The 20,997-nt window shown below is 42.5% G+C and overlaps 1 protein-coding gene across 1 annotated transcript in view; it reads right to left on the reverse strand.

The window, feature by feature from the left end:
* Positions 1–5,903: 5,903 nt before the first annotated feature.
* MB21D2 (Mab-21 domain containing 2) overlaps positions 5,904–20,997 on the reverse strand; it is a 113,692-nt gene continuing 98,598 nt past the window's right edge. The window contains exon 2 of the mRNA XM_036445020.2: positions 5,904–8,726. Within this exon, the coding sequence (XP_036300913.2) occupies positions 7,462–8,726 (1,265 nt within the window). The 3' untranslated portion in view covers positions 5,904–7,461. The remainder of the gene's footprint in view (positions 8,727–20,997) is intronic.

The following is a 20,997-nucleotide window of genomic DNA, read 5'->3' on the forward strand; positions in this document are numbered from 1 at the left end:
CCTGTTGAATGAATAACTGCATATTGAAATGTTTTCTACTCCTCTTTAACCCCATAACACATTGTTTTTAACACTTGCTATCTAGAACTGCTGACCCTTCCGAAATCTAAGGACCTTCAGATGTCATCTCATCACATGCTTTGTGGTACTTGTGACACGTTTTCTTTAAATAACTTATTATGGGAGATTCTAACATATAGGGTAGATAAAAATAGAGATAGTCCATCATCTGGAGACCAATGGCCAGAACAATACAATATTCTGTAAAGTGAACAATGAAAATCCAACTTATTCAAATTGCATTCACATAGCAATTGAGAAAACTGAAGTAGAAAGTAAAGGTAACTAGAATCAAGTCACAAGGCTAGATAGTGGTAGGTCATTAACTGAAGCTGCATTCACTCATTAAGTGCCCTGCAAGACAAAGGTTCCTATTTCGTTGAACTCTAATCTAAATAATGCTATGCTCATATGTGTGTGTAGTTAGAACTCATATACATCTGAGCATCTAGGGTTGGTGCCCCCCACCCGCCCCCTGCATACACATTCATTTCCATTTCATTTGGCTAAAACTCCATGGGGCCCTTCTCCACTATGGGGATTCAAGACTTGAACAAAAATCTGTGGATCAACTAGCTATAAAGACATTTCAATGTGAGTCACTCTTTCTGGTGAGACAGGTACTTGTATAAAATCAATTTAGACAAAAGAAAAACAAAAGAAGTCCTTTAATATCCACTTGTCCTTCCATGTAGATACATGATTCCTAATTGGAAAAATGTTATTGCAAAAACAGTGTTTTAGGAGAATGTATAGTTTGACATAGTCTGTAAATTTATTTTTAAAACAAACTCTGGTACCTATAATTTTCATAAGACAAACCTTAGAAAGCATGTCAAAATATTTTTCACTGGCTGGTAGGAATACTTAAAAGACAGTGATTCTCTAATAATAGGAACATGAGAAGGAGGCATCTCAGAGAATTTTACTACAAGAGGTTGAAGTATGAGGTTTTTGTGTTTATCAAAAGACTGCAAGAGCCCTAACCAGTTTGGCTCAGTGGATAGAGCATCAGCCTGCGGACTCAAGGGTCCCAGGTTTGATTCTGATCAAGAGCATGTACTTTGATTGCGGGCACATACTCAGTAGAGGGTGTTCAGGAGGCAGCTGACCTATGTTTCTCTCTCATCGATGTTTCTAACTCTTTATCCCTCTCCCTTCCTCTCTGTAAAAAAAAAAAAAAAAAGAAACCCTCAAGAAGACTGGAAGGTCAATAAGACAGCAAAGAAGGATCTGGCTGGAGTCCTGCTGTGACTTGTCAGAGTCACAGGACTATGATGGGAGACATTGCCCCAAAGGTTTCCACCACGAGGTGCACATGGTAGGTAGAGACCAAATTTAAGCAGATTATATACTCAATATAGTCTTCCCTTCTTGTCATGCAAATCCCTGAATGGCTTTGTTTCTCTCAAAATTTTATATTAAAAAATATTGAACAAAACTAATGTGCGAGCTCAGTAAGGTATACTTAGTGACCTGAGAGAGAAAAAAAAAAAAGAAAAAAAAAAAAGCTTCCATTTTTTAGTAAAATCTTTTTGTAAGCCACAGCTTTATAAAATATGACAAAGGCACCTGTGCAGAGGGCACAGAGAGATCTGTACCTCTGACCATGAGACTGGCCTTGGGGAGCTCTTAGGACAATAATGCCACCCTGGAGCAAGAGAAGGGCAGGAGAATAAGCAAAAGCAACGTGCTCTCATCAATTCACCCAGCTGAGCACTCCCTGCCATTTCTATCCACCTCAGTCTGGGTCTGCAAATCCCATTTTTCAAGTCATAAATTGTCATTAATTAATTTCAGGCATGCAAATATAATAGATAAATGTATAAATCTATAATAAAATTGAGATTATTGGGCAGAAAAAGCAATCTTATACTGGGAAAGTCGGAAAGGAAGTGAGCAGCTACCTTAGTTCTGCATTTCACAGGAAAGGATGGTAAGTCAAACAAGTTTTAGCCTCTACCCACACCCAGCTCCGTTAACTTTCGTGATGAACTGGCGGAACAGAAGACGGCAGATACAACATTTCAATGCCTGTCTCTACCCAAGTCACATTAAGAGTCTGTTTATCCTGGAAACAAATGAAAAGTGGCCTAGAAATTCAAACATTCTCATCTCAACTGTCATTTCAAAATAAGGCTTAATATATCTGGAAAGATCTTGGAACAGCAGTGTTTTTACAAGGGGGATTAACATTTGACTTTTTGAAAATTCTGATAATTCTTAACCACATAGACCCAGGCATATGGGCTCTTTGATGGTTGATGAATTGTCTGGACCCAGTTGTAGATTAAAAACTGCCACCTAGACTTAGAAAACCAGGATCACACTACATTAGTATAACATTCAGTGCCATAGAGCAAATGGTCTATGAAACATGATGCTTTTGAATGAACTGCTAATAAGCTATCACTATAAAATGGAGAAACACAATCATTGTAGTTAATTATAGCTTGATTTCTACTATATATATAATGCATGTTTTCTTAAAAACTAAAAAATATTATTTTCCAGCTAATTAACACAAGGTAGAATTTTAGACCTGTTGCCAATAATCCTCCACTGGCAAATATTTATTCTAAACAATGTTTGGAACATATATTCTTTGTTTACCTGCAGAGGAAATTACAGCATACGAGGTATGTTTTTTAAATTGGTTATTTTCCTCTGAGAGGAGCATTAATTACATCAATTCAATCAGTTAAAAATATGTTTCTACTTGATATTAACAAAGTAACAAGAACAGGAAGTCATGCCCATCCTTCCTTTAGTATAAGTAGTAGTTAATGCTCCATTTAATGCAAAAAATTTTACCCTCCAGGTCAGCATAAGGGGAGTGTGTAATAAAAATCTTTCCCAGCCCCTATGAACGACCAGGTGGAAGTGAGACAGCCCCACCAGCAGCCTTGGACGGCTCCAAGGAAGAGATTCTGCAGACAGCTTTCCGAACAAAGTGCAGGGATTTTTCCCCGAAGACCAGGCGGAGTTCTGGAGCAGCAGGAAGCCGCCTGACCTGAGTCCAGCAGCTGCTGCCAAGCACAAGCTTCCTTTTCCTTCCCAGCATCCCATCCACGGCTGATGATGTCAGGAAATTTTCCTCAGCAAGGATTCACGTGGATAACCGGCACTTAGCTGTGACCAGCCAATGGGCAGAATCCTCCCAGGAAGTGTTAGTCACCCTGAAGCAGGGGTGAGGAACCTTGGATCAACTTGAAAATTGGCCTGGTCTAGTTCATCAAACATTTAATGAACTCACCCTAAAAGCCTTGGCAGGGCCAGACCAAATGATTTCACAGGCATTATATGGCCCACGGGCCACATGTTCCCCACCCCTGCAAAGCAGCTTCCAGTCAGTGATGTGAAAGCAAGTGTGTGTGTAAAGGGTGGTGCAGAAATCACTAAGGACCCTTCATCTAGCTCTAGAAGCTTCCTGTTGGCCCTGCTTCCTCACGTCTCCATCTGAGAATAAAATTAGCCATATAAGAAAATGCCTCTCATTTTCTTTGAAGCAACTATGCACAGTAATTGTGGGGATAATCCTATATTTTAAGTGTCTGGTCCTGACTGACTTCATCACTCTAAAACTAGTCTTTACTTGGATCTTCGGGTCTTCCAGTTCAGATGAGAAAGGCAGAGAATAATCTCCTCTTAAAGTATGTGAAATCAAGTCTCATCAGAGAATTGAAAACCTGTTCACTTACAGCTGGTGAATTCCCATAACCAAAGAAATCAGTTGTAAGGCTGAAATCATAACTCCTTCAGGTTTTTTTTATATTGTACTTGAAATAAGAGATTTTTAACTAATCTTCCAGGATTCAGAAGAAAAAGTTAGTAGTTCAGTGATTTTCTAAGTTTCAGACAAGGAAATATATCAGACTACATCCTATTTCTACCTACCTTCAACAATGCCTGGCCTGAGTCGTAGGCTTATAGTACCAGGCATTTAAAAAGTTTTAAAATTAGATCAGCCCTAGCCCCTAGCTAGGTTGGCTCAGGGGATAGAGCGTCACCTTGGGACTGAAGGGTCCCGGGTTGGATTCCGGTTAAGGGCATGTACCTCGGTTGCAGGCTCCTTCCTGACCCAGGCCCTGGTAGGGGTGCATGCAGGAGACAACCAATTGATATGTTTCTCTCACATCAATGTTTCTCTCTGTCTTTTCCATTCTCTCAAAAATGAATGTCTCTTCCATTCTCTCAAAAAAAAAAAAAAATCAATGGAAAAATATCCTTGAGTGAGGATTTAAAAAATTACCTAAATCCTAGGGCCCTCTGGACTTGTCATGAAGTATCACAAGAACCTGCAGTGTTTTTCACTAGGACTAGAGATGCAAAGGGAAAAGAAGTGCCAAGAGGCTCACTGAAACTAGGTTGTCACATCTGTAATTCAATCCTGTCTGCAAACACAGCACTTAAAATATCATAAATGCTACTAAATCATATTTGAGATGCCAATTCCAAGCGCAAGTATAGTGGTTTATATTTGACTAAAGGGAGCCAATGCCTTTGAATATGCTTGCTACTTCAGCAGTTTGTAACCATTTCTTTTAACCTAGGATGTCTAGCGTAATGGTTAAAGTATAATAAACTTTAACAGGCTTTCATCAGGTACATATTTATTCGTTATAGAGGCTATGCTATTCTTTGGAATTAATGAAATCAGCATAAACCAGCTTTTAGATATACTATATGGATACCCTTGATATATGTCCCCAGAAAGAAAGAGAGCACACACAACAACTTAGTTTAAATACTGAAATAGTTTGGTACACCAGTTTAAATTAATTTTGATGAATCGAATCACATTCAAACTGCTAAAAGAGCTAAGTGTTGACTCATTTAAGTAGAAAGTTCAATGGGAAGAGATGTCTCGGACTGGGCTTATAGTACCAGGAGGAAGGCAGAGTCTGGTGACCTGTGTTGTACCCCCTGTGCCCAATCTCTCAGTAGTATCATCCCATGTCAGCTTCACCCTCAGGCTCTGGCCATGATTATGGGATAGCTGTCAGAGTGGCAGAGGCCAGGTGCTTCTTCTTCCATGTCCAGCATGCATGCTCTGCCCAGCATTCCAAGCTAGGATCCTGAGCAAGTCCCTGATGGGAGCCGCTTACATTCCATGCCAATCCCTAATTAATAATTGTGGCCGGGGAAATGGTTGTGTCAATGAGCCTACACCAGTCAGGGGAGAGTTGAGCTGGGGATAAAGCCATTTCCCAAGAAGGACATGGGTTAGGTAGAGGACAGATAGTAGTGGTAGGGAGAAAATAGGGGAAGGGAAGAGAGAACACTGGATGTTCCCTATGTAGGGGTGTCGAACTCAATCACAGAAGGGGCCAAAATCTAAAATCCAGCCTAAATCGCGGGCCGAATGGTTTACTGAACAGTCATAAACTGTCATTGTGATGGAAACGCAGTGGAGTGCAGTGATGACTGGGCGGTGCGGGCCACATTGCAAGGCCTGGCGGGACGGATTTGGCCCGCGGGCCTTGTGTTTGACACATGTGATATAGAGCATCTGGCCTCAAAGACAATAGCAAGCCCCAACTTGACTGAAAATTACTATTGGGATTACTAATAAGAAAATATTTTTCAAGCCTAGCTAGTTTGGCTCAGTGGCCTGCAGACTGAAGGGTCCCAGGTTTGATTCCTGTCAAGGACACATGCCCAGGTGGTGGGCTCAATCCCTAGTAGAGGGAGTGTAGGAAGTAGCCTATCCATGATTCTCTCTCATCATTGATGTTTCTATCTCTCTCCCCCTCTCCCTTCCTTCCTGAAATCAATAAAAATATATTTAAAAAGAAAATAGTTTCCATATGACAAACTAACAATAGCAACAACAACAAAAATCCAAGGCCAGTATGTTTCTTTTATTATGATTTTTTTTCGTGTGTTTGACTTAAGATGGTTGAAGGATTTCATTTTCATTTATAAACATTACAGTAATTCCCATGCAAAAACCCAGGACCGCCTATGCCTGATTTCAATCAAACCTGTAGTTCTGGACATTCAAGATCAAAACCAAAATGTTGCTTGACCTTTCCAGTAGTAGACATCATGGTCATTGTTGAGAGATCAGCAGGCCCCCTGACCTCTCAAACACCACAGTTGGCAATGAGTCCATACAAAAACAGAGCCAATGCCCGTGGCACCTAAACCCGGCAGGAAACTTTGTTCATGAAGACGGGATAGCTCTACTCCAGGGCTGGTGCCCACAGACATGTCTTGGTTCCTGCTCTGTAGCAAAATCTGTTTTGGAACAGGCATGATAGCTTCTATTTGGGGATTATAAATTCTTCCTGCCAGTTTTCCTCAAAACATTCAGTAGAAGCAAAAAGACTTTACAAAAAACGTTTACCTCTATAACCCCCAAAGAAATACATACAAAGACACCTATTCTATCAAGTATATATTTTACCCAGCTTCAGATAAAGTCACTCAGCAGGTATAAAGCTTTAAAAACTTCTCTCAGTAAGATAGGAACCAGGTATATCAAAGATGGCAAAACAGAAGCCCATAATTAATGGAGGACTGAACAAATGTAAAGAATCATTCCATTGATTGCAAGAAATGGGCTAAATTTAAAAAAAAGTGTGATAGCATTTCAACAGAGGATGTCAATTTATATTGAAACACACACATTGGAACTCTGACAATGTCAAAGATTTCATTAGTGCAAATAACAATTATGGTACGTTCTTTAATAAGATTTAAATAAGGCTTCAAATAATTACATACACTAAAACTACCATTTGGGAACCTTAATTCTGTTTGGAAAGTTGTCAAACATACCCTCCAAACCATCCAAAGTTCTGATTAGAGGATAGTTACATTCAATGAAGTTGCTCCAAAACAGAATTTGTAGCATTATCACTTTCAAAGTCGACAAGGGGAAACTACTCTGGCCGCTGGTCAGAAGAATTCGATCCAGCTAGCATACTGGGTAGTTCCCAGGTTCAGGTGACTCCCAAATATCTGTAGTGAAGACAGCTCATTAAAAATTAAAACAAAACAAAACAAAAAAATAACAGAATCCTTAGGTGTCAGAATGAGGTCTGTTTCTCTATCCCCATTAACAAATTTGCACAGAGTGTGAAACAGAAAAAAGCAAGAGAGTTCATGGGCATCTCAGTCTATGGCTCAAGTTCTCCTTAAAAAAAACGAAACAAATCTGAACTATGTGACAAGAACTAGGAACAGTACACAAAACCAGAGGCAGCGTATGAAATAGTAATATACTGTTTCAGAGCCTGCACCGCCCTGCAAACCAGGAGACTTCCAATGTGTTCTTCACGGATCCAGTCTAAGGCTGGATGGGTAGAAAAACGGAAAGACAGCGGCACAGACCACAAGACAACATGATGCAAAAGTTTTAGAATCGGGAGAAACAAAAGGCAGCAAAAATGCTCAGAAAAATTTATCATCAATTCTGAAATGGGGCCTCGTGACATCGTCGGGGTTAATAAAGACAGAGATGGACTTCCCCGGGTTCTCAGTCACCAGCTGCTGCAGTTTTTTGGCCAAACGGTCATCGGGCTGGTTGGGGTCCCCTCCGTCCGACTGCGGGGAGGGGATGCTGGTGGTGCTCCCCCGCCTCTGCAGCTCCAGCGTCAGCCGGTTGGCGGCCTTGACGTGCTCGATGGCCGTGCGCAGGTGCTCCGCGGGGTCGGAGCGGACGGAGGACAGCTTGCGCGCCTGGAGCATGACCGTCTCCTCCGACAGGTGCTCCAGCATGTTGCACTGCGGGATGAAGTAGTTGGGGCACATCTTGTTGACCAGACAGTGCTGCAGGTCGTCGATGAGGCCCAGGAGGAAGTGGGCCGCATAGTCCTCTTGAGCCAAGTAGTTGGCAGGAAGTCTGTCGCAGGCCCAGAGCATCATGCTCCGCAGGTGGTAGGGGCTGATGGCTTTGGGCCGGGACAGGAGTTTGATGATGATGGCTTTGCAGGCCTGGTAGGCCTGCATGAGGCTGCTGGAAATGCACTTCTTCAGCTGCACCTCACTCCTGGCAAAGGACAGCCGCCACTCGTTGTCCTTCTTACCCTTGTAGGAGCAAGCAGGCACCAGGTAGAAGCCGCTGATGACCTCCTCCTCGGTGATCTTCCCATCCCAGAAGTGGTTCTCCATGAGCCAGCTCTGGGCCACCGCGGGCCAACCTTTGAAGGACACCACGGGGACGATATCGTACAACATGCGGCTGCTCCCCACGCCCAGGATGATGGAGATGATGGTCCCGTTCTTTTCCACTTTCTCCACCTTCGGCATCCCCCGCTGCGGCTTCTTCTGGATCTCCGACAGGACGATGCTGATGGAGTCGTAGAACCAGTCGGCCACTTTGGTTGGGGAGAAGAAGTAGTTGGTGGCACCGTTGATGTGGTCCACGATGGTGCAGCAGTCTTTCCACTTGCTGATCGTGCCCTCGTCAAAGAGCCGGAGGCTCAGCCAGGAGTGGCACAGGGCCGAGTGGCGCATATCGAGGGTCACGGGCTGGTTACGGTCATGCAGCTTAAGGGCTGGCACCAGAAGGGTGAAGTCCATATCATAGTCAGTCCCCCGGGCGTAGATATTAAGCTCATCCAAGTCCAGGTCCACCACGCCTTCCCGGACTCCCCCCGAGAGCAGCAGGTACTCATTGGCCACTGGGAGTTTTTGGTCCAGCTTCTGCACCATTCCTAGAAACAGGAAGAGAAAGTACTATATTACAGGAAGCACAGACACAAGAGGCTTAGGCATCAACACAGAACGTGTGGAGCCTCCAAAACCACTGCTCATGGTTAGTAAAAACATCAAATCTTAGGCTCCTGCACAGGAGCAGCTTGAGGCCACTCTTTTCCAAGTGGGAGAATCATGATAGATTTCCCTCTCTCAGCGGCAGCAGTATCACTTTCAACCCATAAACTCCTCTGTCCTCAGTCATTACCTGGACTGATGGTATTGCCACACTCAGTCACCAGGCTGAAAACCTCAGGAAGCTTCAATCCTTCCTTCCCGGTTCTCCATCTCTGCTGACATCAGACGAAGTCAGGCTCTCCAGTCTCTTGCCAAAGCAGTCTCTTCCCCAAGCTCTCCCTCCTCAAAACAGTTCTCTATGCCAGCAGAGGGCGCTGTGGGCTGAGGACACTGGACCTGGGACACTTTCAGAGGGCAGTGACATCACAGCTCTTTTCATTGTGCTAAGACATTGTTTGTCTTTTCACTGTGTTCACACCTGAACTGACGGTATAAAGGCAATTGGAGGCCAAAGCTACTTAGTGCTAGTCAAGACAGTAACATCCAACTGCATGAGCAGTCACTGGATTCTGTGGATTCTGTGCAATAGCATTAAAAAAAAAAAAAATCAATCCAGTTGCATTTAAGAAAATTCTTAATGGAAACAAAAAGATTCGTTTTGTTAAATGTCAACTCTTGGGCTACCTTTCTTATATCCAGATACCCTGTGTGAGGAAATGGGAAGTAACTGTAAAGCACTTCCTAGTCATTCTGATACACAAAAGCTGTCTTTCAGGAAAGTACTCGTGTGCCCTGGCTGGGTGGCTCTGCTGGTTATAGTGTTATCCCAATACATCAAGGTTTCCAGTTTATCCCATCAGGGTACACATAAGAATCAACTAATGAATGCATCAATAAGTGGAACAACAAGTCAATGTCTGTTTGTCTGTCTGTCTGTCTCTGCTATCCTATCATCTCTCTAAAATCAATCAGTAAGTAATTTTAAAAAGTAAAAGAAAAGCACTCATGTGATTCTAAGTTGTGGCCTGAATTGGCTGTTTTGCTGAGGGAATACCATTTTACTTTAAAAACAATTGATAAACTATGGATATTCAGACAGTTATTTGATAGACATTTTCATTTAAAATGACCAAAATTTGCCTGTCTGCATAAAAATGACTGAAGTCCTTATTGACATAAAAAAATGGAGCTTTCAACAAAAATATTAATTAAAAAAAAAACACACCTCATTGCATCATGAACTTAACATCTTTCCAAATAGTATACTTTTCTGATGAGACTGGTGGTAATGTAACAGATGTGACATTTTTATGACATTCTGAGCTATTTGAGAAAGAGAACCATATCTCCGATGTGTATTAAGCAGGCACAGGGGTCTGCATCCAACAGGCACACAACTGAAGCTGTGACTGAAGGACAAATGGTAGATGGGATTAACAGGGCTCAAACATGAAGTCCTGAGATAAAGGCTAGACATAAGTGACCGTTCTACCAATGGCATGCAAATGTCCTCTCCCTCCCCTGTCTTTTATATTACATTTACTTGTACTTTATTAGGGGACAGACTCCCAGCACACTCTCCGTGATTTACTTAACAATTTTCCCCAGAAACTGCAAAGAACTACTACAAACTCATTACATTACTCAATGAATTACCTTTAATAAACATCATTTGTTATTCATAGGACAACCCCAATGCAAATAAATAAAGCATTTATATGTATTTATGCTAGCACTGTATTTCAGAACTTAACACTCTTTTATAAAAAAAAGTTCTCATTTTCATTCCTTAAAATCCTATTTTTCAAACAACAGTAACCATGAAAAAGTCTTCTTTTTTTAAATTTATTTTTACATATTTTATTGATTTTTTTTGCCCCCCTCCCTCCCTCCCACACATCCCCTCCCTTCCCAAAAGTCTTCTATTTAGTACCATTTCCTTCCCCACAGATTGAAATATATAGCAAGCAATCACTTTCTTTTTAAAGCAATCAAAATGTTATCCAATGTTAAAAAGTCAACAATTTATCAAAAAGAGAATCCAGTGTACCTGACTTTTTGGGCTCTTTCTCACACACCCAGCTCTTTCTTCAACAAAGAATGGCTTAGCTCAGCTACTGGGTGTGCTGTCAGTGCAATCCCTTAATGACTGCGTCAGCTGCAAAGAGCCACCTCAACCCCAGTCCTGTCCTGCTGTGGGGGTGGGGTGGGATGGAGGTATCCCAACAATAATTAATGCACCTGGGAGGGCCCCAGTTCAGGGTACTCTGAAGAGTCATCTGAATCCAAAGTTCCCGAAGGCTGACAGTGGGCCTGCAGGGAAATCTATCTCCTCCCTCTGCCTCCTCCCCTCTCTTCCACAGGCACAGAGCCCAGGGCTGCTCCTTCCTAAATATCCTAACTCCACCGCAATCAAGGCTGCTTCCTGAGAAACCGGATTTAAGACACTACCATACTTTAAAAAAAATTTTTTTTTTAAAGCCGGAAAAATAAAGAAGACACTAACATACTACCCCAATCCAAAACAATCTTCCATACAAATCGTCATGGAAGATTTATGCTCCCTGTTTTTAAAAGCCAAACATTAACAACCAGGATTTAAAATTATATAAATCTAGGGCCCCAGTGCACAAATTCATACACTTTGAAAGGAACTGTGGGCAGAGAGGTTGTGGTAGGCCCAGGGCAGGTCTCGGCCCATCCTCTGAGACCCTGCCTGGCCCCTCCCACTGTGGCCCCCAGCCCCCTGTCTGCCGGCAGTCCTGCACCCACCACTGCCATTCCCACACGCTGATGGCACCGGCCCCACTCACAACTGCTGACGGTGTGGAACAATTGGGGCCAGCACTGTCAGCAGTTGCAAGTAGAGGCTGCTGCCCTGATTGCCCCTCAGGGCTAGCAGTAGCCACTCACACCTGCTGATGGCAGCAAGTGATCGAGACAGACACTGGGCACTGGCAACAGGTGCAAGCGGTGGCTCTGGTGCCAGGTGAAAGTGCGAGCAGGGCCAGCACTGGCAGTGGGTGTAAGCACTGGGCAGGACAGTGGTGTGCTGAAGCAAAGAATTTTTAGTAACCACCAGAGGCTCACCCCAATGACAGGACCAGAGCCCCACCTTGCTCTGGTGCCCCCAATCACCTGCTCCATCATCCCACCACAGCCAATGCCTGCCATGTTCTGCACACACCCCTGGTGGTCAGTGCACGTCATAGCAACCGATTGTTCAGTTGTTTGGTTGTTCCACTGTTAGGTCTATTTGCATATTAGCCTTTTATTATATAGGATTATGTAAACACCAAGACAAAGACTCATTTCTTAATTGTCCCCATGTTTCAGTATCCACCTCATCATTACAATGGCACAAATACTACCACACCAAGTTGCAGCTTAGAGATGAGAGGATAAATTAGATTGACTTCTAAGAAACCAGCGTAAGTTGTGAAAACCATTTTCACTATTTTATAGAGTTACGTGTAGATAATGTTCCTTTAAAAGAGAAACATTTGATAATGAAATAATTTACTCCTCTTCATTTTAAATATTCTTTCATTCAAGTATGAGGAATGTCATGAACATAAATGGGAAAAATCATAAAATGCTGCACTGTGGTTAGTGTTTAAAACCTAAATCAAATAGAAGTGGTGGTGTTATTTGGGTACAGCACTGTTATCTCCTCCTAGGCATAAATAAGTCAGCACTCTGTATGTCCTTTTGTATAGATGGAATCAAATTGGCTCTGAGCACGTGAGCTAGACCCTGTCTTTACAACCAGAATAACTGCTATGGTACCAGCTGGGGAATAATTTGTTTACAAATGTGCCTCTGAATTTTGCCTTTGATCGTCACTGATTTGGATTGTCACAGGTGAGAAAAGCTAAAACTCCTTTCTGCCCTCTGCTGGATTCAAGAAGTTACATTTTTCTACTTATTACATACTAGAGAACTAACTCCCTTCCCTCTCTCCTCCCCCCAATTGCTGCTGATGCACTTATGTAAAACGTTGGCCCTTCTTTCAAAAAAGCCATATCAAGTATTTGTCTAAATGCTAACACTGAGGAATTAGGGTAATTTTGGGCCTCTTATTCCTTTAAAGTACAGAGAGAACGTTAGCAGCAAACAGAATATGGCTGAGGCTCACTTGCTAAGCTCCTAGAAGTTAGAAATCAAGTCCCTAAGGCCACACTGTTCTGGACGCTAATCCCTTGTGATCTGCATTTGCATTTCCCCTGCCAGGGCCCATTAGTCTGCAGTTTTATAATTTGGTAACACAAACTGGAGCCTTCCCTAGCATTACGCAAATCCAAATTCAAGTGCCCGTCTTGAAAACTTTCCCGGGCCACCTTTAAGTGAAAAGGAGCTGACATCAGCTATTACAACAGATGGGTTGCCATGCAACTAACACACAAGCAGGGCCTGGGAAGGAAAAGGAGGAGGAAAAATGCAGTTGTACACTTTGGCCGTGATCAGTTCCAGGGAATGCCACCTCTGAACTGATGCAAGGATTTCTGTGCATTGCAGGAGGATAAGATCCAGTGACGCTGCCTGTTTGGCTGTTAGTAAATTAGCCAAGAAAAGGAAAAAGCACACAGACCACTGAGCTTGTTGCAGCAAAGGAAAGGAGGTATGCCTAAAGGGCCTATTCTTCTGGGTGCGTCTCCTATTTTCATAGAAGATTTTCATGTGTCTGCTCTTAAACCACACAGTAAAACTGCCTCAGTTCCTATAACCGATTCCTTGATTTTCACTCTATTTCATAATTTCTACCTAAGAAGACCTTCCTATTACTGGGGCCTCGTTGTCATCCACTTTGCTCTTTGCTGATTATCTTTAGAATATCAAATACAGAATGGAACTCTGTCCCTGACTCCTTCAGATTCTACTGAATTGAACTTGAGCACATTCCACTGACTTCAAATTACTAACCTCCATCACTCAAGCACAGAATGCAGATAACTAACAACAGAGCACAAGAATTAAGTAATATTTGAAATCAGGCAGGTAATTTAATAAATACTAAGTAGCTAAGTGAAATTAATAGTATATAGATTCATTAAAAAAATCTAAATAGCTCAATAATATTTGCTGATTTATAAGAAAGAGTTCTTTCTTTTGCCCCAATTTGTGGCACACCAACAAAAGCACCTATCATGGGACCATGCTGACAAAGTCCTTCTGTGACTCTGACTCTCCACTTCCCTAACCCTTGCAAGGGTGCAGTTTTCATGGTTGTTAATAAACAATATAAAATCTTCCTATAAAAATACTATGGCCCTAGCCGGTTTGGCTCAGTGAATAGTGCATTGGCCTTTTGACAGAAGGATTCTGGGTCCGATTCTGGTCAAGGACACATAACTCGTTTGCAGGCTGGATCCGCAGCCCTGGTTGGGGTGCATACAGTAGGCAACCATTCGATTTATCTCTCTCACATCAATGTTTTGCTCTCTCTGTCTCTCCCTGTCCCTTCCACTCTCTGAAAATGAATGGGAAAATATCCTCAGGTGAGGATTAACAACAACAACAAAAAATTATGACTTACAATAGAAAGGGGTAAATATTTTTGCCAAGCTTCTCTGACATTCTGGGAAGCAAGCATGGTCACCTTCTAACAAAGTCACCCATTTATGGGTTTTTAATGTCTTCAATTTGGGGAATATTTTAGCATTTCCCTTAATCATGACCAGAAATCATATATATGAAGTCCCTTATTTTACAGGTAAAATAAAACTAAGGTTCAAAGAGGAAAAATAGCTAATTCGAGGTCATACGGCCCTAGTGGCAGATTAACAGTGTTGTCTTGTTTCCACATTTGTGCCAAAGGTCAAAATGCACATAATACTGTACTCCTGAGACAATGACCCAACTTGCCGTGAATGCGGAATGGCTCTAAAGGGAAGTGGCAGGGGTCACAAGGCAAAGTGACAGATTTGTGCTTCGTTGGTTAAAGCTGACCTTGGACAGGCAGCAGAACATGTCTGACTATCTGCATTGACTATAAGAAAGAATGGACCTGCCCTGACTTGCAAGAAGCTGTCAGTGCTGTGGTCCTAAACAGACATACTATTAGACACTAGAAATACTGAAGACAGATACCAATAGAGTGCTCCAGGTTTTCAATAATCTGCAGCGTGGACATTAATAACAATAATTATAGTAATGTGTTTCATAAATCAAAGTCAGTTTTACTTGGCATAGTTTCTGAGATAGAGGTAACTCTACATTATTTGATTGAAATCTTTTAGAAAAGGTGTTAATTCATGTATGTTAATGACCTATTGACCAAAGTATATGTAGAAACGGAACTGATTCAAAAGATGCCTCCTCCACTACGTGTCCCTTGATCTCTTCTCATTTTGACACAAATATGTGTGCAAGAGCACTGGAGTCAGAGTATGACAGGCTTAGCTTTGAATCATATGTTTGTCATTTACTACTTTAGTAAGCCTGTCGTGTTATTTAACCTCTCTAAGCTTCCGATTCCTCATCTATTTAAAACAAACCAAAACCCTACAAAATTGCCCTTTTAGGGTTGATATAAAATGTCTACGCATACAGTATTTAAATTTCCCATATGCTCTTCCCTTTCTCTACCACCTATGAACCTGATTAACCAAATAGCACCTAGTCCCCAGATTTGTTTTGAATAAGATAACCTACCTAAAGACTCCAGCACACATAAAGCACACAAAACAGGTTAGATTAGTGGTCGGTAAACCGTGGCTCACGAGCCACATGCGGCTCTCTGGCCCCTTGAGTGTGGCTCTTCCACAAAATACCACGAGCAGGCGCACATGTACAGTGCGACTGAAACTTCGTGGCCCATGCGTGGAAGTTGGTTTTCGGCCTGGGCGAGTCTATTTTGAAGAAGTGGCGTTAGGACACTCAAGGGGCCATTGAGCCGCATGTGGCTCTCGAGCCGCGGTTTGCCAACCACTGGGTTAGATGAAGGGAATCGAATGTGCACTCTCTCCCTGGCCTGCCGCTGGCCTGGGAATGAATGCCAGCTCCGGTGGAGGCCATGGTAGAAGGCAGGCTGGATGCCAACCTCCTTGTTCCCTCAGGACCACTGCCCTGTGGAATGAGTAACCTGGCCCCCGCCCCCTGTGAAAGGTCTTGATCTGAATTATTCCTGCATTTTTTGCACGTTATGGCAGTGGGCTGTGTTCAAGGCTTATTTTCCCTCTTACATGAGATAACAATGTCAAGTATTACGGCGCAGTAAACGGCAAAGAGGCTTGGCAAATGGATACAGAAATGCATTGACGATGACCAGAGTACCTCTCTCCTCATCTTCAGAAGCAATAATCTTGTGATGGGGATGATCCAAATAAGTCAGCTGTCTCAGTCGCTTCTGCCTGTGGCCCAGTAGAGTGTGGTTTACACTTCACATTCCTTTCTCATTGGGCTGTGTGTGCACCCCTCTCATATGTAAACAAAATTAATAGTAATTCCTTCTTATTATTTTAGACTTCACTTGATTTGACCGTTTCCTCGTACATGTGAGCCCATGAATGTGGTCCAGGTGTGTGTGGAGGAGACTCTGTTGATGGCCTGCCCCGCATCCCCAGCCCACCCTGGACTCCACTTGCAGGTTTGGCAGGTGGATTCCTGCCAGCTGGCAGCTTCTATATACCTCCATGGCCAGTGGCTCTGCACCAGGAACTACCAGGATGTGTAGGGTTGTCAATGCAGGAGAACTAGCATCATTGGGGGCAGCCCTCAACCACCAGAGGACAGGAGTCAGTGGGCAAATGTCCTGGCTTCTCTAAGAACATGGGAGGAAAAGGTCTAAGATGGAAGAAAAAGAAAAATTCTAAGATGGGCTCTGCACGACTTCCCAGGGGAACTGTACACTCAGCTCTGTAACAAGCCCTTTACTGACTTTTCATGCTTCTCAGTTTCAACTGCTCTGCTCCCTCACTGTGCCTCTCAGTATTACCTACCAAATGAACAAGTGGTTCTCATTTCTAAAACTCTGGGTGTGTGCATGGGTGTGTTTGTGTGTGTGTGTGTGTGGGGGGGGGTTGTAGCAGTGCTAGACAGGCTCATCTCTGCTAATAATTCTGAGTGAAATCATGACACCTCAGATGTATAATCGACCATAAGAACGTAAACATAAGCTGATGGTACTGAATTACTTGCTCTTTCCCACATCAAGTCTTAAATCTAGTATATGAATCTCACAGAACCAGATCTGAGCACTATTCTCTAAAAGAGCTCATCAGTTTCCTCCAATCAGCAAATGTGTTTCCCAGTGCATTCAGAGTCAGCATGTGGCCTCATCAATGTCTGCTTTGTTGATAATCTAATTCCTCTCATTTCCCAGAGGACATTCTAAAACCTCTTCCAGGTCTGGAGAACTTTGGACAGGTGTAAATTCATACATTGCTTAGAGACAGGCATTTCTTTCCCCAACAACAAAGAAAGCAATGGAGAGCAAGGTTTGAGGAGAAGGAAGTTAAAACATAGGTAAGTCCAGCTTCCCAGATTGAGGGAAACATTGTTCAAACGGACTCTTCTCGGTCATATGTAAACGACTCAAGCAATATACAAAGACCAAAATACCATTTCTCATTTAGTCTCTGCTTGAGACTATTCTGCCTGTTTCTCTCAGTTTATGGGGGTCAGTCCAAGTGACATATTTAATCTCTCCATTCAATGACTTTTGACCATAATTTCTTTAGTGCATTGTATTTGTTGACCTGTCAGTGTCCCTCTGTCTGAAGACCAGTGGATTGTCTCCAAACTTAGCACAGCAGAAGTCAGTTGAAGGAATAAATGAAGATATAGCCTAAAGACAGTTTACTGGAATTGACACTGTCATTTCCAAACATAATGAGAGACTTCAGAGCAATTATCATATTACATGACAATCATATTACATACTCAGAAGGGTTGGAAGGGAGAAGCTAGGAGTCTCCGTGGTAAGTACACAAAGGTACGTATCTCCTCTTGTTTTCTGAGAATAATATAACTCTAGGACATTTCTCAAAGCACCAATTTTCAGTCAGCAATATAGCCAGAGACTAGGAGAAAAGTGGCTATATAATTACAGTGTGATCTAAGATCAAAGTCTAATAGAAGATTTAAAACAAAACAAAACAAAAAAACAAGGATTATGACCATACATATTCCCTTTGATGTGCAAGAACAGATTCCTTCTTCCTAAGCAATTCCCAATAAGTGCCAGGAGATGGCAGCCTCACTCCATTCGTTTACTGGAAGATTCTAGCAGGGATCCAAAGTCATAAAATCCTATCAATAGAATAAAAGCTCTGGGGAAAGCAGCTTAGCAAGGACCTAATACTAAACATCATCCCAGGACCTATTTGCCTCCAGGCACCACCCAGTGACTCACAAATTTGCCTTTTGGTCTCCCACAGGAAATTTAGTAACTCAGGAGCTGACAGGTTCCAACTACACTGACTCAAGTCTGAAAGCTGCTTTCTTTGTCTGGGCAGGTAGTATAGTTGACAACTGATTCTCAGGGTGTATTGAAGACCCTGTCACAAGACAGAGAATTTCAGCTCTCTCATTTCCTGCAGCTGAGATGAAAAAACAAAACAAAATATAAACAAACAAATGAACAAAAAACATGAATAAAGAAAGCTTCAAGTGCCAGGAAAAAGGGGGGAGGAAAGGCAGAAGAAATAATCCCTGATTTATGAAGATGAGGCACTATTCTTTTTTGCAAAACTAATTAGGACTATTAATAAATACACTGAAAGATTTTAGGAGTAAACCTGTGTGTGTGTGTGTGTGTGTGTGTGTGTGTGTGTGTGTGTGTAAAGAGGTAATTTGCAAATTAGCCAGAATACTGGAACAGTCATGACCAGCTCAGAATGGAGGTTAGGCACGCAGATGGGCCTGGAGTGGAGGCGCAACTCACAGGGGGGCCTGCCCCCAGCCCAGAGCAGAGACATAACACACAGGAGGGGCCGGCCCTCACTGGGAGACAGTGCGTCAGTAATCCCGTCTCTGTGCATGAGCTTCAGAGGAAACGCCTTTTCTGCCTTTTCTTAAAGCTCTCTGGCTAAGCTCCCTGTACACCACTCGCAGTGCTCTTGGTAACTTGGGTAATAAGAATCCAAGAAGGTGATCTAGGGTTTTTCCACCTCACTCCTGGAGGAAAAAAACAAAGGTTTGTCATATCCTGCCCTACCGGGTTTGCCTCAGTGGATAGAGCCTCGGTCTGATCAAGGGCATGTTCCTAGGTTGCAGGCTCCTCCCTGGCCAGAGCCCAGGTCAGGTCTCATGCAGGAGGCAACCAATCAAAGTGTCCCTCTCATTGATGTTTCTCTCTATCTTTCCCTCTCTTCCATGCTCTCTAAAAAAATCAGTGGGAAAATATTCTCAGGTGAGGAAGGAAGGGAGGGAGGGAGGGAGGGAGGGAGGGACCACCCACATAAGTGCACAAAATAGCGGCCACATAGTTCTTTGGCTTACCCTAGACTGACAACTAGTCTGACCACACACTATTATTTTGAAGGAGGAAGCATATCGCTTGGATTCTTCACTAGATTATTAATAGCTTTCTTGTAGGAGGAGCAGAAAGGCTCAAAATGCAAAGTTGCAATCTAAAGATGGCAAACCTAGAAGTCTCAGGTATGCCTACACTGACTGGGGAACTGACAAGATGATATTATGCCGGCAAAAATAAACACATAACACCCCTAGAAAATAACTTGTTTTAAGTGTCAAATCAACAGTTCTTAATTAATTTTCCATGTGATACATTGCTGTAATACCTAATATATTAATAATGATAATCTATATTATCTTTATCTTGATTTAAATAAATGTTATTTCAAACATTAACCTCCTCAATCCAATTTCCAAACAACAAAGTAAATAGTAACATCCAATAAGTCTGCTATTTCAAAAAATAACTGTTAAGAAGTCAGTCATGAAGTTTTCCATTGTATAAAGCTGGAATGTTCCCCATAAAATTTCTGGCATGTACAACTACAACCATACTCAAAATGTAAGGAAGGACTAAGGGATCAAAGAAATGTTTCCCAGGAAAGCAGACACGGAAAGAAGTACTGACAGCCTGAGAGACCAATGAAGAACAGCCACAATTCTCCACCTGACCCTTCATTGCTCCCAGTATCCTGGTAAAAGCACTTTATTGTTTGAGCTTGAAAATGTTCACATCAAAAGAAACCAGACTTGAAAACAAACCAATCAAAGCCCTGTGGGGAAGTTGAAATTTGCAGTTTAAAAGCATGAGGAGAGCATTTGAAAGAGGGACAAATTGGTGCAGTGTTTTTAAGCCCACGCCTGCACAATAAGGAAGGAAAGTCTCTTAATGCTGAAGTGGGAAGTGGTATTTTGAGAGATGGCTTCTTACTCCTACTTTTCCCCCAACCATCAAAACATGGGACAAGAATCAATGGATTGGGATAAAAATGGGAACTCAATACCCTAGCCAGAAACTGTGTACTAAAACGGTACCTAGTTATTATTTTTAACTTTACAGCATTGAAGGATGCTGTTTGAGTCAGTTGCCAATTCTGTAACTTGTGGACTCCCGTGGATGGAATTTATACCCTCCACAAACCATGAATGAGTCATGGATTATTGGAGCCAGAACTGACTTTCAAGGTTATGTACTCCAACTATCATGGTCCAGACCAGGTTGCTGAACCCTAAAAGCCAAAGGTGACACATACACAGCATATCACCTGGCCCAGGTGCTAAGAAGAGAATCCAAAATCCTGATCCCCAATCCAGGGCTCTTTCCACTCTACCTGCTTATATCCAAGGATCTCTAACCAAGGGGCCTGGAGAAAACACAGGTCCCATATCCCACCCCAGCAGGGCCCAAGCATCATCTTGAAGCAGACATGTGTTTTAATCCAGCAATATGAATTGTTTAAAAGCTGAGACTGTCTGCTCCTTCCCTCAGTTTCAAAGCAGAAGTTTAATTATGTGGGCTCAAGAAAGACAAAGCTGTCAAATTAGAGGGAGGGCCTCACTGTACAGTAAATCTCTAAAATGTCCAAGAGCTGAGATTGCATATTCTGCAACTCAGGAAAGACAACTTTGGCAGAACTTTTGGAACCATGACAGTAATTGAGAATCAGGAAAGATATGCCATCTCTCATTCCCCTCAATGGGAGACAGATTAATATCCCCACTCCCCAGCTATTTATTTTGCTTTGAAAAAAATCTATTTTTTGCTCCAGATATTCTTTTTTCACACCTTCTATC

Source organism: Pipistrellus kuhlii, unplaced genomic scaffold (assembly GCF_014108245.1).
Source record: "Pipistrellus kuhlii isolate mPipKuh1 unplaced genomic scaffold, mPipKuh1.p scaffold_m20_p_2, whole genome shotgun sequence".
Classification (NCBI taxonomy): domain Eukaryota; kingdom Metazoa; phylum Chordata; class Mammalia; order Chiroptera; family Vespertilionidae; genus Pipistrellus; species Pipistrellus kuhlii.